Below are 18,265 nucleotides of genomic sequence, written 5' to 3'. Positions count from 1 at the left end.
CATTGTGTTCTATATCGGCTTATAGCTAGACACTTCATCATGTATTCTAGACATTGTGTTCTATATCGACCTATAGCTAGACACTCCGTCATGTATTCTAGACATTGTGTTTTATATCGGCCTATAGCTAAACACTCCGTCATGTATTCTAGACATTGCGTTCTACATCGGCCTATAGCTAGACACTCCATCATGTATTCTAGACATTGTGTTCTATATTGGCCTCTAGCTAGACACTCCGTCATGTATTCTAGACATTGTGTTCTATATCGGCCTATAGCTAGACACTCCATCATGCATTCTAGACATTGTGTTCTATATCGGCCTGTAGCTAGACACTCCATCATGCATTCTAGACATTGTGTTCTATATCGGCCTATAGCTAGACACTCCGTCATGTATTCTAGACATTGTGTTCTATATCGGCTTATAGCTAGACACTTCATCATGTATTCTAGACATTGTGTTCTATATCGACCTATAGCTAGACACTCCGTCATGTATTCTAGATATTGTGTTCTATATCGGCCTATAGCTAGACACTCCATCATGCATTCTAGACATTGTGTTCTACATCGGCCTGTAGCTAGACACTCCATCATGCATTCTAGACATTGTGTTCTATATCGGCCTATAGCTAGACACTCCGTCATGTGTTCTAGACATTCTGTTTTATATCGGCCTATAGCTAGACACTTCATCATGTATTCTAGACATTGTGTTCTATATCGGCCTATAGCTAAACACTCCGTCATGTATTCTAGACATTGTGTTCTATATCGGCCTATAGCTAGACACTCCGTCATGTGTTCTAGACATTGTGTTCTATATCGGCCTATAGCTAGACACTTTGTCATGTATTCTAGATATTGTGTTCTATATCGGCCTATAGCTAGACACTTCATCATGTATTTTAGATATTGTGTTCTATATCGGCCTTTAGCTAGACACTCCGTCATGTGTTCTAGACATTGTGTTCTATATCGGCCTATAGCTAGACACTCCGTCATGTGTTCTAGACATTGTGTTCTATATCGGCCTATAGCTAGACACTTTGTCATGTAATCTAGACATTGTGTTCTATATCGGCCTATAGCTAGACATTTGGTCATGTATTCTAGATATTGTGTTCTATATCGGCCTATAGCTAGACACTTCATCATGTATTCTAGATATTGTGTTCTATATCGGCCTTTAGCTAGACACTCCGTCATGTGTTCTAGACATTGTGGTCTATATCGGCCTATAGCTAGACACTCCGTCATGTGTTTTAGACATTGTGTTCTATATCGGCCTATAGCTAGACACTTTGTCATGTATTCTAGACATTGTGTTCTATATCGGCCTATAGCTAGACATTTCGTCATGTGATCTAGATATTGTGTTCTATATCGGCCTATAGCTAGACACTTCTTCATGTATTCTAGATATTGTGTTCTATATCGGCCTATAGCTAGACACTTCATCATGTATTCTAGATATTGTGTTTTATATCGGCCTTTAGCTAGACACTCCGTCATGTGTTCTAGACATTGTGTTCTATATCGGCCTATAGCTAGACACTCCGTCATGTGTTCTAGACATTGTGTTCTATATCGGCCTATAGCTAGACACTTTGTCATGTAATCTAGACATTGTGTTCTATATCGGCCTATAGCTAGACATTTGGTCATGTATTCTAGATATTGTGTTCTATATCGGCCTATAGCTAGACACTTCATCATGTATTCTAGATATTGTGTTCTATATCGGCCTATAGCTAGACATTTCGTCATGTGTTCTAGATATTGTGTTCTATATCGGCCTATAGCTAGACACTTCTTCATGTATTCTAGATATTGTGTTCTATATCGGCCTATATCTAGACACTCCGTCATGTATTCTAGACATTGTGTTCTATATCGGCCTATAGCTAGACACTCCATCATGCATTCTAGACATTGTATTCTATATCGGCCTGTAGCTAGACACTCCGTCATGCATTCTAGACATTGTGTTCTATATTGGCCTATAGCTAGACACTCCGTCATGTATTCTAGACATTGTGTTCTATATCGGCTTATAGCTAGACACTTCATCATGTATTCTAGACATTGTGTTCTATATCGACCTATAGCTAGACATTCCGTCATGTATTCTAGATATTGTGTTCTATATCGGCCTATAGCAAGACACTCCATCATGTATTCTAGACATTGTGTTCTATATCGGCCTATAGCTAGACATTTCGTCATGTGATCTAGATATTGTGTTTTATATCGGCCTTTAGCTAGACACTCCGTCATGTGTTCTAGACATTGTGTTCTATATCGGCCTATAGCTAGACACTCCGTCATGTGTTCTAGACATTGTGTTCTATATCGGCCTATAGCTAGACACTTTGTCATGTAATCTAGACATTGTGTTCTATATCGGCCTATAGCTAGACACTCCGTCATGTATTCTAGACATTGCGTTCTATATCGGCCTATAGCTAGACACTTTGTCATGTATTCTAGATATTGTGTTCTATATCGGCTTATAGCTAGACACTTCGTCATGTATTCTAGATATTGTGTTCTATATCGGCCTATAGCTAGACACTCCGTCATGTATTCTAGACATCGTGTTCTATATCGGCCTATAGCTAGACACTTTGTCATGTATTCTAGACATTGTGTTTTATATCGGCCTATAGCTAGACACTCCGTCATGTATTCTAGACATTGCGTTCTACATCGGCCTATAGCTAGACACTCCATCATGTATTCTAGACATTGTGTTCTATATCGGCCTATAGCTAGACATTCCGTCATGTATTCTAGACATTATGTTCTATATCGGCCTATAGCTAGACACTCCGTCATGTATTCTAGACATTGCGTTCTATATCGGCCTATAGCTAGACACTTTGTCATGTATTCTAGATATTGTGTTCTATATCGGCTTATAGCTAGACACTTCGTCATGTATTCTAGATATTGTGTTCTATATCGGCCTATAGCTAGACACTCCGTCATGTATTCTAGACATCGTGTTCTGTAATGGCCTAAAGCTAGACACTTCGTCATGTATTCTAGACATTGTGTTCTATATCGGCCTATAGCTAGACACTCCATCATGTATTCTAGACATTGTGTTCTATATTGGCCTATAGCTAGACACTCCGTCATGTATTCTAGACATTGTGTTCTATATCGGCCTATAGCTAGACACTCCATCATGCATTCTAGACATCGTGTTTTATATCGGCCTGTAGCTAGACACTCCGTCATGCATTCTAGACATTGTGTTCTATATCGGCCTATAGCTAGACACTTTGTCATGTATTCTAGACATTGTGTTCTATATCGGCTTATAGCTCGACACTTCATCATGTATTCTAGACATTGTGTTCTATATCGACCTATAACTAGACACTCCGTCATGTATTCTAGACATTGTGTTTTATATCGGCCTATAGCTAAACACTCCGTCATGTATTCTAGACATTGCGTTCTACATCGGCCTATAGCTAGACACTCCATCATGTATTCTAGACATTGTGTTCTATATTGGCCTATAGCTAGACACTCCGTCATGTATTCTAGACATTGTGTTCTATATCGGCCTATAGCTAGACACTCCATCATGCATTCTAGACATTGTGTTCTATATCGGCCTGTAGCTAGACACTCCATCATGCATTCTAGACATTGTGTTCTATACCGGCCTATAGCTAGACACTCCGTCATGTATTTTAGACATTGTGTTCTATATCGGCTTATAGCTAGACACTTCATCATGTATTCTAGACATTGTGTTCTATATCGACCTATAGCTAGACACTCCGTCATGTATTCTAGATTTTGTGTTCTATATCGGCCTATAGCTAGACACTCCATCATGCATTCTAGACATTGTGTTCTATATCGGCCTGTAGCTAGACACTCCATCATGCATTCTAGACATTGTGTTTTATATCGGCCTATAGCTAGACACTTCGTCATGTATTCTAGATATTGTGTTCTATATTGGCCTATAGCTAGACACTCCGTCATGTATTCTAGACATTGTGTTCTATATCGGCCTATAGTTAAACACTCCATCATGCATTCTAGACATTGTGTTCTATATCGGCCTGTAGCTAGACACTCCGTCATGCATTCTAGACATTGTGTTCTATATCGGCCTATAGCTAGACACTCCGTCATGTATTCTAGACATTGTGTTCTATATCGGCTTATAGCTAGACACTTCATCATGTATTCTAGACATTGTGTTCTATATCAACCTATAGCTAGACACTCCGTCATGTATTCTAGACATTGTGTTTTATATCGGCCTATAGCTAAACACTCCGTCATGTATTCTAGACATTGCGTTCTACATCGGCCTATAGCTAGACACTCCATCATGTATTCTAGACATTGTGTTCTATATTGGCCTCTAGCTAGACACTCCGTCATGTATTCTAGACATTGTGTTCTATATCGGCCTATAGCTAGACACTCCATCATGCATTCTAGACATTGTGTTCTATATCGGCCTGTAGCTAGACACTCCATCATGCATTCTAGACATTGTGTTCTATATCGGCCTATAGCTAGACACTCCGTCATGTATTCTAGACATTGTGTTCTATATCGGCTTATAGCTAGACACTTCATCATGTATTCTAGACATTGTGTTCTATATCGACCTATAGCTAGACACTCCGTCATGTATTCTAGATATTGTGTTCTATATCGGCCTATAGCTAGACACTCCATCATGCATTCTAGACATTGTGTTCTATATCGGCCTGTAGCTAGACACTCCATCATGCATTCTAGACATTGTGTTCTATATCGGCCTATAGCTAGACACTCCGTCATGTGTTCTAGACATTCTGTTTTATATCGGCCTATAGCTAGACACTTCATCATGTATTCTAGACATTGTGTTCTATATCGGCCTATAGCTAAACACTCCGTCATGTATTCTAGACATTGTGTTCTATATCGGCCTATAGCTAGACACTCCGTCATGTGTTCTAGACATTGTGTTCTATATCGGCCTATAGCTAGACACTTTGTCATGTATTCTAGATATTGTGTTCTATATCGGCCTATAGCTAGACACTTCATCATGTATTTTAGATATTGTGTTCTATATCGGCCTTTAGCTAGACACTCCGTCATGTGTTCTAGACATTGTGTTCTATATCGGCCTATAGCTAGACACTCCGTCATGTGTTCTAGACATTGTGTTCTATATCGGCCTATAGCTAGACACTTTGTCATGTAATCTAGACATTGTGTTCTATATCGGCCTATAGCTAGACATTTGGTCATGTATTCTAGATATTGTGTTCTATATCGGCCTATAGCTAGACACTTCATCATGTATTCTAGATATTGTGTTCTATATCGGCCTTTAGCTAGACACTCCGTCATGTGTTCTAGACATTGTGGTCTATATCGGCCTATAGCTAGACACTCCGTCATGTGTTTTAGACATTGTGTTCTATATCGGCCTATAGCTAGACACTTTGTCATGTATTCTAGACATTGTGTTCTATATCGGCCTATAGCTAGACATTTCGTCATGTGATCTAGATATTGTGTTCTATATCGGCCTATAGCTAGACACTTCTTCATGTATTCTAGATATTGTGTTCTATATCGGCCTATAGCTAGACACTTCATCATGTATTCTAGATATTGTGTTTTATATCGGCCTTTAGCTAGACACTCCGTCATGTGTTCTAGACATTGTGTTCTATATCGGCCTATAGCTAGACACTCCGTCATGTGTTCTAGACATTGTGTTCTATATCGGCCTATAGCTAGACACTTTGTCATGTAATCTAGACATTGTGTTCTATATCGGCCTATAGCTAGACATTTGGTCATGTATTCTAGATATTGTGTTCTATATCGGCCTATAGCTAGACACTTCATCATGTATTCTAGACATTGTATTCTATATCGGCCTGTAGCTAGACACTCCGTCATGCATTCTAGACATTGTGTTCTATATTGGCCTATAGCTAGACACTCCGTCATGTATTCTAGACATTGTGTTCTATATCGACCTATAGCTAGACATTCCGTCATGTATTCTAGATATTGTGTTCTATATCGGCCTATAGCAAGACACTCCATCATGTATTCTAGACATTGTGTTCTATATCGGCCTATAGCTAGACATTTCGTCATGTATCTAGATATTGTGTTTTATATCGGCCTTTAGCTAGACACTCCGTCATGTGTTCTAGACATTGTGTTCTATATCGGCCTATAGCTAGACACTCCGTCATGTGTTCTAGACATTGTGTTCTATATCGGCCTATAGCTAGACACTTTGTCATGTAATCTAGACATTGTGTTCTATAACGGCCTATAGCTAGACATTTGGTCATGTATTCTAGATATTGTGTTCTATATCGGCCTATAGCTAGACACCTCTTCATGTATTCTAGATATTGTGTTCTATATCGGCCTATATCTAGACACTCCGTCATGTATTCTAGACATTGTGTTCTATATCGGCCTATAGCTAGACACTCCATCATGCATTCTAGACATTGTATTCTATATCGGCCTGTAGCTAGACACTCCGTCATGCATTCTAGACATTGTGTTCTATATTGGCCTATAGCTAGACACTCCGTCATGTATTCTAGACATTGTGTTCTATATCGGCTTATAGCTAGACACTTCATCATGTATTCTAGACATTGTGTTCTATATCGGCCTGTAGCTAGACACTCCGTCATGCATTCTAGACATTGTGTTCTATATTGGCCTATAGCTAGACACTCCGTCATGTATTCTAGACATTGTGTTCTATATCGGCCTATAGCTAGACACTCCATCATGTATTCTAGACATTGTGTTCTATATTGGCCTATAGCTAGACACTCCGTCATGTATTCTAGACATTGTGTTCTATATCGGCCTATAGCTAGACACTCCATCATGCATTCTAGACATCGTGTTCTATATCGGCCTGTAGCTAGACACTCCGTCATGCATTCTAGACATTGTGTTCTATATCGGCCTATAGCTAGACACTCTGTCATGTATTCTAGACATTGTGTTCTATATCGGCTTATAGCTAGACGCTTCATCATGTATTCTAGACATTGTGTTCTATATCGACCTATAACTAGACACTCCGTCATGTATTCTAGACATTGTGTTTTATATCGGCCTATAGCTAAACACTCCGTCATGTATTCTAGACATTGCGTTCTACATCGGCCTATAGCTAGACACTCCATCATGTATTCTAGACATTGTGTTCTATATCGGCCTATAGCTAGACACTCCGTCATGTATTTTAGACATTGTGTTCTATATCGGCTTATAGCTAGACACTTCATCATGTATTCTAGACATTGTGTTCTATATCGACCTATAGCTAGACACTCCGTCATGTATTCTAGATTTTGTGTTCTATATCGGCCTATAGCTAGACACTCCATCATGCATTCTAGACATTGTGTTCTATATCGGCCTGTAGCTAGACACTCCATCATGCATTCTAGACATTGTGTTTTATATCGGCCTATAGCTAGACACTTCGTCATGTATTCTAGATATTGTGTTCTATATTGGCCTATAGCTAGACACTCCGTCATGTATTCTAGACATTGTGTTCTATATCGGCTTATAGCTAGACACTTCGTCATGTATTCTAGATATTGTGTTCTATATCGGCCTATAGCTAGACACTCCGTCATGTATTCTAGACATCGTGTTCTGTAATGGCCTAAAGCTAGACACTTCGTCATGTATTCTAGACATTGTGTTCTATATCGGCCTATAGCTAGACACTCCATCATGTATTCTAGACATTGTGTTCTATATCGGCCTATAGCTAGACACTCCGTCATGTATTCTAGACATTGTGTTCTATATCGGCCTATAGCTAGACACTCCGTCATGTATTCTAGATACTGTGTTTTATATCTGCCTATAGCTAGACACTTCGTCATGTATTCTAGATATCCTTGCTGTAATATCTAAAAGTAAATTGTCAGTTTTGCTTTATACTTTAGGATCAGTTATTCTTTTATGCTACCAATAATTCAATGCAAGATTACTTCCGCGCAATTTCTATTTGGTTAAAAAAAGTTATTGCTTTCATTCATATGTCATTCATTCAAAGCTGTCTTTCATATATGCGCATAAAGGATATGAATTATTATTGTCGCTGAGAAAATTGAGGTAGTAACTGAAAGCTGGCTAACCCAAATTCTCAGGGTGCATAGACTAAAAGCAGCAAGGTCAAGGATATATATATATATATATATATATTGTAGGCAATCTTTATTACTGAGTATACATTGAACATTTGAGCAAAAAACATCCGGATATATGGCATAAATAACTTTTACATATTATAAAACTTTCGGACTTGGCTCCGATTCAAACTCGGGAGTATTTTACAAATAGAGAACAATTTCCTGATTACCATTATAGCATGCATAAAACCTTCTAAAAATAGTGCCTTTTCCAAATGGCAACAAATTTTCATATTCACATAAATTCACATGTTAGGAACCAACAAATTTCTTGTTTCTATGGTTGATATCCACCGCCACCTTGTTGAGCAGTACCGCTTAGGATGCGAACTGGACCTGTGGCACCAGTCTGTCCAGGCCGGCCATCAAATCCAGGCACACCTGCTTCACCATCTCTTCCCGGTATTCCATCGTTACCATCTCTTCCTGCTGGTCCTGCTTGTCCTCGCTGTCCTGTTTCTCCTGGTCGACCATCAGCTCCTGGTAGTCCTCGCTCACCATCTCTTCCTGCAGGTCCTGGTTGTCCATCAAAACCAGGTGTTCCATCTTGACCTCTCTGCCCAGCGGGACCTGGTTGTCCAACAGCACCAGGTTGACCATCTTGCCCAGGTATACCTGGTCGTCCTTGCTCACCATCTCTTCCTGGTGAACCGGGTGCACCAGTCTGTCCATCAAAACCATTGGTTCCAGGTGATCCATCTCTTCCAGGTTCTCCAGGAGAACCAGGTTGTCCATCAAATCCGGGAGTTCCATCTCTTCCGTTGTCACCAGGTCGTCCATCATTTCCTGGTGCTCCGGGTGCACCAGCATCACCTCGTTGTCCTGGGGTACCTGGCTCACCACGAAGTCCTGGTGTTCCTGGCTGTCCATCACTACCAGGTGTACCAGGTCGCCCAGTTTCTCCATCTCTTCCTGGGCTGCCTGGTGCGCCATCAAAGCCAGGTGCTCCTTGAGCTCCATCTCTACCTGGTTCTCCAGCAGATCCTGGTTGCCCATCAAATCCGTTGCTTCCTGGTGTTCCATCTCTACCTGGTGTTCCAGGTTCTCCACGCAAACCAGGTGATCCTGGTTGTCCATTGTTACCGTCTCTGCCTGGATTGCCTTGACTACCCGGTTGTCCATCAGATCCTGGTGTACCAGCCTCTCCTCGCTGTCCGGGTGTGCCTCTCTCTCCATCTCGTCCTGGACTGCCTGGAGCTCCAGTTTGTCCATCAAAACCAGGACTACCGGGTGCTCCATCACGTCCTGGTGAACCATCTCTTCCAGGCTCTCCTGCGGCACCTGGTTGTCCATCAAATCCTGGATTGCCATCTCTTCCAGCGTCACCTGGACGTCCATCCGATCCAGAGGTACCGGGAGCTCCAGCCTCTCCACGCTGGCCAGGTGTTCCTGGTTCTCCTCGGAATCCTGGAGTACCTGGTTGACCATCATTCCCAGGGGCTCCTGGACGCCCTTGTTCACCATCTCTGCCCGGGCTTCCAGGTGCTCCTGTTTGTCCATCAAAACCAGGATTTCCTGGTGCACCATCTCGTCCAGGCTCACCAGGTCTACCATCAAAGCCTGGTGTACCTGCAGTGCCAGGCTCACCAGCCTGTCCAGGAGTTCCTGGTTCTCCACGGAGTCCGGGCGTTCCTGGTTGTCCTCGTTCTCCATCTCGCCCTGGGCTGCCTTGGCTACCTGGCTGCCCATCAGATCCTCGTGTTCCAGGCTCACCTCGTTGTCCAGGTGTGCCTGGCTGTCCTCGCTCACCATCTCTTCCTGGGCTACCTGGTGCTCCAGTTTGGCCATCAAAGCCAGGGCTTCCTGCTGATCCATCTCTTCCTGGAGAACCATCTCTTCCTGGCTCTCCTGCTGCACCAGGTTGACCATCAAAGCCATTTGATCCAGGTGCTCCGTCTCTTCCAGCCTCTCCAGGTCGGCCATCATTTCCAGGTGCTCCTTGAGCTCCAGCTTGTCCTGGTGAACCAGGTGTACCTGGTTCCCCTCGGAATCCTGGTGTTCCGGCCTGCCCTGGGTTGCCATCTCTACCGGGACTACCTTGACTACCTGGTTGTCCATCAGACCCAGGTGTGCCTGGCTCGCCTCGTTGTCCTGGAGATCCAGACTCACCTCGTTGTCCGGGTGTTCCCGGCTGACCTCGTTCACCATCTCTTCCAGGATTACCTGGAGCTCCCGTTTGACCATCGAAACCTGGGTTTCCTGGTGCTCCATCTCTTCCTGGAGAACCATCTCTTCCTGGTTCTCCAGCAGCTCCAGGTTGACCATCAAAGCCAGGACTTCCTGGTGATCCAGGTGATCCATCTCTTCCAGCTTCACCAGCTCGTCCATCATTTCCAGGTGATCCTGGAGCACCAGATTGTCCAGGTGCTCCTGGTGTTCCTGCCTCTCCTCGGAACCCTGGTGTACCTGGCTGTCCATCTTGGCCAGGTGTGCCAGGCTCGCCTCGTTGGCCAGCTGTACCTGGTTGACCTCGTTCACCATCTCTACCTGGGCTTCCAGGATTTCCTGGTGCTCCTGTTTGTCCATCAAAGCCTGGACTTCCTGGTGCACCATCTCTTCCTGGAGAACCATCTCTGCCGGGCTCACCAGCAGAACCTGGTTGACCATCAAAGCCATTTGATCCAGGTGCTCCATCTCTTCCAGACTCTCCAGGTCGGCCATCATTTCCAGGTGCTCCTTGAGCGCCAGCTTGTCCTGGTGAACCAGGTGTTCCTGGCTCTCCTCTGAATCCGGGTGTACCTGGTTGGCCATCATTGCCATCTCTTCCCGGACTGCCTGGCTGTCCATCTGATCCTGACGTTCCTGGCTCACCTCGTTGTCCAGGAGATCCTGGTTGTCCTCGTTCTCCATCTCTACCAGGAGTACCTGGTGCTCCTGTTTGTCCATCAAAACCTGGATTTCCTGGTGCACCATCTCTTCCTGAAGAACCATCTCTTCCAGGCTCACCAGCTGCTCCTCGTTGTCCATCAGAGCCTGGATTGCCAGCAGCTCCACGTTGTCCTGGACTGCCATCCCTACCTGGTTCTCCAGCTGATCCTGGTTGACCGTCAAAGCCTGGCGACCCAGGTGCTCCATCTCTTCCAGGTTCACCTGGCCGTCCATCAAATCCAGGTGTTCCAGGGGCACCAGCTTCACCTGGAGATCCTGGGCTTCCTGGTTCACCACGGAAGCCAGGTGTTCCTGGTTGTCCATTGCTGCCATCGCGTCCTGGGTTACCAGGCTGCCCATCACTTCCTCGTGTTCCCGCTTCTCCTCGCTGGCCAGGTGTTCCAGGCTCACCTCGTTGTCCAGGTGTTCCTGGCTGTCCTCGTTCACCATCTCTTCCAGGGCTACCTGGTGCTCCAGTTTGGCCATCAAAGCCGGGGCTTCCTGCTGATCCATCTCTTCCTGGAGAACCATCTCTTCCTGGCTCTCCTGCTGCACCAGGTTGACCATCAAAGCCATTTGATCCAGGTGCTCCATCTCTTCCAGCCTCTCCAGGTCGGCCATCATTGCCAGGTGCTCCTTGAGCTCCGGCTTGTCCTGGTGAACCAGGTGTACCTGGTTCTCCTCGGAATCCTGGTGTTCCGGCCTGCCCTGGGTTGCCATCTCTACCGGGACTACCTTGACTACCTGGTTGTCCATCAGACCCAGGCGTGCCTGGCTCGCCTCGTTGTCCTGGAGATCCAGACTCACCTCGTTGTCCGGGTGTTCCTGGCTGACCTCGTTCACCATCTCTTCCAGGATTTCCTGGAGCTCCCGTTTGACCATCGAAACCTGGATTTCCTGGTGCTCCATCTCTTCCTGGAGAACCATCTCTTCCTGGTTCTCCAGCAGCTCCAGGTTGACCATCAAAACCAGGACTTCCTGGTGATCCAGGTGATCCATCTCTTCCAGCTTCACCAGCTCGTCCATCATTTCCAGGTGATCCTGGAGCACCAGATTGTCCAGGTGCTCCTGGTGTTCCTGCCTCTCCTCGGAACCCTGGTGTACCTGGCTGTCCATCTTGGCCAGGTGTGCCTGGCTCGCCTCGTTGACCAGCTGTACCTGGTTGACCTCGTTCACCATCTCTACCTGGGCTTCCAGGATTTCCTGGTGCTCCTGTTTGTCCATCAAAGCCTGGACTTCCTGGTGCACCATCTCTTCCTGGAGAACCATCTCTGCCGGGCTCACCAGCAGAACCTGGTTGACCATCAAAGCCGTTTGATCCAGGTGCTCCATCTCTTCCAGCCTCTCCAGGTCGGCCATCATTTCCAGGTGCTCCTTGAGCTCCAGCTTGTCCCGGTGAACCAGGTGTTCCTGGCTCTCCTCTGAATCCGGGTGTACCTGGTTGTCCTGGACTACCATCTCGTCCTGGATTTCCTGCACTTCCTGGTTGTCCATCTGATCCTGGAGTACCAGGCTCACCCCTCTGTCCAGGTGTTCCTGACTGTCCACGTTCACCATCTCTTCCAGGATTACCTGGAGCTCCCGTTTGACCATCGAAGCCTGGACTTCCTGGCGCTCCATCTCTTCCTGGAGAACCATCTCGTCCTGGCTCTCCTACAGCTCCTGGTTGTCCATCGAAGCCAGGGCTACCAGGAGATCCAGGTGCGCCATCTCTTCCAGCTTCACCAGCTCGTCCATCATTTCCAGGTGATCCTGGAGCACCAGCTTGTCCAGGTGCTCCTGGTGTTCCTGCCTCTCCTCGGAATCCTGGTGTACCTGGCTGTCCATCTTGACCAGGTGTGCCTGGCTCGCCTCGTTGACCAGCTGTACCTGGTTGACCTCGTTCACCATCTCTACCTGGGCTTCCAGGATTTCCTGGTGCTCCTGTTTGTCCATCAAAGCCTGGACTTCCTGGTGCACCATCTCTTCCTGGAGAACCATCTCTGCCGGGCTCACCAGCAGAACCTGGTTGACCATCAAAGCCATTTGATCCAGGTGCTCCATCTCTTCCAGACTCTCCAGGTCGGCCATCATTTCCAGGTGCTCCTTGAGCTCCAGCTTGTCCTGGTGAACCAGGTGTTCCTGGCTCTCCTCTGAATCCGGGTGTACCTGGTTGTCCTGGACTACCATCTCGTCCTGGATTTCCTGCACTTCCTGGTTGTCCATCCGATCCTGGAGTACCAGGCTCACCTCGTTGTCCAGGTGTTCCTGGCTGTCCACGTTCACCATCTCTTCCAGGGCTACCTGGTGCTCCAGTTTGGCCATCGAAACCTGGGCTTCCCGGAGATCCGTCTCTTCCTTGAGAACCATCTCTACCAGGTTCACCAGCAGCACCAGGTTGTCCATCAAAACCTGGACTTCCTGGTGTTCCATCTCTTCCAGGGGAACCATCTCTTCCTGGTTCTCCAGCTGCGCCGGGTTGTCCATCGAAACCAGGAGAACCTGGTGATCCAGGCTGTCCATCTCTTCCAGCATCACCAGGGCGTCCATCGAATCCTGGAGCTCCTGGAGCACCAGCTTCACCTGCCTGACCTGGTGTGCCTGGTTCTCCACGGAAACCAGGAGTTCCTGGTTGTCCAGGACTGCCATCGCGTCCTGCAGAACCGGGTTGTCCATCATTTCCTGGAGTGCCTGGCTCGCCACGTTGTCCTGGTGTTCCAGCTTCTCCTCGTTGTCCAGGGGTGCCTGACTGTCCACGTTCACCATCTCTTCCTGGGCTACCTGGTGCTCCTGTTTGTCCATCAAAGCCTGGACTTCCTGGTGCTCCATCTCTTCCTGGAGAGCCATCTCTACCGGGCTCACCAGCAGAACCTGGTTGACCATCAAAGCCATTTGATCCAGGTGTTCCATCTCTTCCAGCCTCTCCAGGTCGGCCATCGTTTCCAGGTGCTCCTTGAGCTCCAGCTTGTCCTGGTGAACCAGGTGTACCTGGTTCTCCTCGGAATCCTGGTGTTCCGGCCTGCCCTGGGTTGCCATCTCTACCGGGACTACCTGGGCTACCTGGTTGTCCATCAGACCCTGGTGTACCTGGTTCTCCTCGTTGTCCTGGAGATCCAGATTGACCTCGTTCTCCATCTCTACCAGGACTACCTGGTGCTCCTGTTTGACCATCGAAGCCTGGACTTCCTGGTGCTCCATCTCTTCCAGGAGAACCATCTCTACCTGGTTCACCAGCAGCACCTGGTTGTCCATCAAATCCGGCACTTCCTGGTGAGCCATCTCTTCCAGGAGAACCATCTCTTCCTGGTTCTCCACTTGCGCCGGGTTGTCCATCGAAGCCAGGAGAACCTGGTGATCCAGGCTGTCCATCTCTTCCAGCTTCACCAGGTCGACCATCAAAGCCTGGTGTGCCAGGAGCTCCAGCTTCTCCTGGCGCACCTGGTGTTCCTGGTTCTCCTCGGAATCCGGGAGTACCTGGTTGTCCAGGACTGCCATCGCGACCTGCATTTCCTGGCTGCCCATCACTTCCAGGTGTGCCTGGTTCACCTCGTTGTCCCGGAGTTCCTGATTCACCTCGTTGTCCAGGTGTTCCTGGTTGTCCTCGTTCACCGTCTCTTCCAGGGCTGCCAGGTGCTCCAGTTTGTCCATCAAATCCAGGACTTCCTGGTGATCCATCTCGTCCAGGAGAGCCATCTCTTCCTGGTTCTCCAGCTGCTCCAGGTTGCCCATCAAAGCCAGCTGAACCAGGTGCTCCATCTCTTCCAGGCTCTCCGGGTCGGCCATCATTTCCTGGAGCTCCTTGACCTCCAGCTTGTCCTGGTGAACCAGGTGTACCTGGTTCTCCTCGGAATCCAGCAGTGCCTGGTTCACCTCGTTGTCCTGGTGTTCCTGGCTCACCTCGTTGCCCAGGTGTTCCTGGCTGCCCACGTTCACCATCTCTTCCTGGGCTTCCTGGGGCTCCTGTTTGTCCATCAAAGCCTGGACTTCCTGGTGATCCATCTCTTCCTGGAGAACCATCTCTACCGGGTTCACCAGCAGAACCTGGTTGACCATCAAAGCCATTTGATCCAGGTGTTCCATCTCTTCCAGCCTCTCCAGGTCGGCCATCATTTCCAGGTGCTCCTTGAGCTCCAGCTTGTCCCGGTGAACCAGGTGTTCCTGGCTCTCCTCTAAATCCTGGAGTACCTGGCTGCCCATTGCTTCCATCTCTTCCTGGGTTTCCAGCACTACCTGGCTGCCCGTCAGCGCCTGGCGTACCAGGCTCTCCTCGTTGTCCTGGTGTACCTGACTCTCCTCGCTGTCCAGGACTTCCTGGCTGTCCACGTTCACCATCTCTTCCTGGGCTTCCTGGGGCTCCTGTTTGTCCATCAAAGCCTGGACTTCCTGGTGATCCATCTCTTCCTGGAGAACCATCTCTACCGGGCTCACCAGCAGAACCTGGTTGACCATCAAAACCATTTGATCCAGGTGTTCCATCTCTTCCAGCCTCTCCAGGTCGGCCATCGTTTCCAGGTGCTCCTTGAGCTCCGGCTTGTCCTGGTGAACCAGGTGTACCTGGTTCTCCTCGGAATCCTGGTGTTCCGGCTTGCCCTGGGTTGCCATCTCTACCGGGACTACCTTGACTACCTGGTTGTCCATCAGACCCAGGTGTACCTGGTTCTCCTCGTTGTCCTGGAGATCCAGGCTGACCACGTTCGCCATCTCTGCCAGGTGTTCCGGGTTGGCCATCAAAGCCAGAGGAACCAGGTGCGCCATCTCGTCCTGGCTCTCCGGGTTGTCCATCGGATCCAGGTGAACCTGGTTGACCTGGTTGACCTTGTGAGCCAGGTTCTCCTCTAGATCCTTGTTGTCCTCGTTGTCCAGGACTACCGTCTCTACCTGGGTTGCCTTGGCTCCCTGGTTGTCCATCATTTCCTGGTCTACCCGACTCTCCTGGCTGACCTGGAGCTCCTGTTTGACCATCAAATCCTGGTGTGCCAGGTGCACCATCTCGTCCAGGTGAACCGTCTCTACCTGGCTCTCCGGCTGCTCCTGGTTGTCCATCAAAGCCATCTCGACCGGCTGTTCCTGGGGCTCCATCCCTTCCAGCATCGCCAGGCCGTCCATCAAATCCTGGTGATCCTGGTGCTCCAGCTTCTCCTGGCTGTCCGGGAGTTCCTGGTTCTCCTCTAAATCCGGGAGTTCCTGGTTGACCATTGCTACCATCTCTGCCTGGGCTACCTGCACTTCCTGGTTGTCCATCAGCACCTGGGGTGCCTGGTTCTCCTCGTTGTCCAGGTGATCCAGGTTGTCCTCGTTCTCCGTCACGTCCAGGACTTCCTGGTGATCCAGCTTGTCCATCAAATCCAGGTGTACCTGGTGCTCCAGTTTGGCCATCAAAACCGGGGCTCCCTGGTGCTCCATCTCTTCCTGGAGAACCATCTCTTCCTGGCTCACCTGCTGCACCTGGTTGACCATCAAAGCCATTAGATCCAGGTGCTCCATCCCTTCCTGTTTCTCCTGGACGTCCATCAGATCCTGGAGATCCGGGTGTGCCTGGTTCTCCTCGTGCACCTGCCTCTCCAGGCTGGCCTGGTGTACCAGGTTCTCCTCTAAAACCTGGTGTTCCTGGTTGCCCAGCACTACCATCTCTACCTGGGCTGCCTGGTTGCCCATCATTTCCTGGTGTACCTGGTTCTCCGCGCTGTCCAGGACTTCCCGACTGTCCACGTTCACCATCTCTTCCTGGGCTTCCTGGGGCTCCTGTTTGTCCATCAAAGCCTGGACTTCCTGGTGCTCCATCTCTTCCTGGAGAGCCATCTCTACCGGGCTCACCAGCAGAACCTGGTTGACCATCAAAGCCATTTGATCCAGGTGTTCCATCTCTTCCAGCCTCTCCAGGTCGGCCATCATTTCCAGGTGCTCCTTGAGCTCCAGCTTGTCCTGGTGAACCAGGTGTTCCTGGCTCTCCTCTGAATCCTGGTGTGCCAGGTTGCCCTGGACTACCATCTCTACCAGCATTACCTTGGCTACCTGGTTGTCCATCAGACCCTGGTGTACCTGGTTCTCCTCGTTGTCCTGGAGATCCAGGCTGACCACGTTCGCCATCTCTGCCAGGTGTTCCGGGTTGGCCATCAAAGCCAGAGGAACCAGGTGCGCCATCTCGTCCTGGCTCTCCGGGTTGTCCATCGGATCCAGGTGAACCTGGTTGACCGGGTTGACCTTGTGAGCCAGGTTCTCCTCTAGTTCCTTGTTGTCCTGGTTGTCCAGGACTACCATCTCTACCTGGGTTGCCTTGACTTCCTGGTTGTCCATCGTTTCCTGGTCTACCCGACTCTCCTGGCTGACCTGAAGCTCCTGTTTGACCATCAAATCCTGGTGTGCCAGGTGCACCATCTCGTCCAGGTGAACCGTCTCTACCTGGCTCTCCGGCTGCTCCTGGTTGTCCATCAAAGCCATCTCGGCCGGCTGTTCCTGGGGCTCCATCCCTTCCAGCATCGCCAGGCCGTCCATCAAATCCTGGTGATCCTGGTGCTCCAGCTTCTCCTGGCTGTCCGGGAGTTCCTGGTTCTCCTCTAAATCCGGGAGTTCCTGGTTGACCATTGCTACCATCTCTGCCTGGGCTACCTGCACTTCCTGGTTGTCCATCAGCACCTGGGGTGCCTGGTTCTCCTCGTTGTCCAGGTGATCCAGGTTGTCCTCGTTCTCCGTCGCGTCCAGGACTTCCTGGTGATCCAGCTTGTCCATCAAACCCAGGTGTGCCCGGTGCTCCAGTTTGGCCATCAAAACCGGGGCTTCCTGGTGCTCCATCTCTTCCTGGAGAGCCATCTCTTCCTGGCTCCCCTGCTGCTCCTGGTTGACCATCAAAACCAGGTGATCCAGGTGCTCCATCCCTTCCTGTTTCTCCTGGACGTCCATCAAATCCTGGAGATCCAGGTGCTCCTGGTTCTCCTGCTTGACCTGGACTTCCAGGTTCTCCTCTAAAGCCTGGAGTTCCTGGCTGGCCATTGCTGCCATCTCTGCCTGGGCTACCTTGACTGCCTGGTTGCCCATCATTTCCAGGAGTTCCTGGTTCTCCTCGTTGTCCTGGTGATCCAGGTTGTCCTCGTTCTCCGTCGCGTCCAGGATTTCCTGGTGATCCAGCTTGTCCATCAAATCCAGGTGTGCCTGGTGCTCCCGTTTGTC

General features: G+C 48.5%; 1 protein-coding gene across 1 annotated transcript in view; it reads right to left on the bottom strand.

Annotated features, from left to right (window-relative positions):
- Positions 1-8,250: 8,250 nt before the first annotated feature.
- The window catches only part of LOC137391791 (uncharacterized), a 42,933-nt gene continuing 32,918 nt past the window's right edge, over positions 8,251-18,265 (bottom strand). Inside the window, exon 7 of the mRNA XM_068078323.1 lies at positions 8,251-17,809. Coding sequence (XP_067934424.1) covers positions 8,532-17,809 — 9,278 coding nt within the window. The 3' untranslated portion in view covers positions 8,251-8,531. The remainder of the gene's footprint in view (positions 17,810-18,265) is intronic.

This window comes from Watersipora subatra, chromosome 3 (assembly GCF_963576615.1).
Source record: "Watersipora subatra chromosome 3, tzWatSuba1.1, whole genome shotgun sequence".
Classification (NCBI taxonomy): domain Eukaryota; kingdom Metazoa; phylum Bryozoa; class Gymnolaemata; order Cheilostomatida; family Watersiporidae; genus Watersipora; species Watersipora subatra.
Note: the sequence above shows the minus strand (reverse complement) of the source record. Positions and strands in the feature narration are given on the sequence as shown.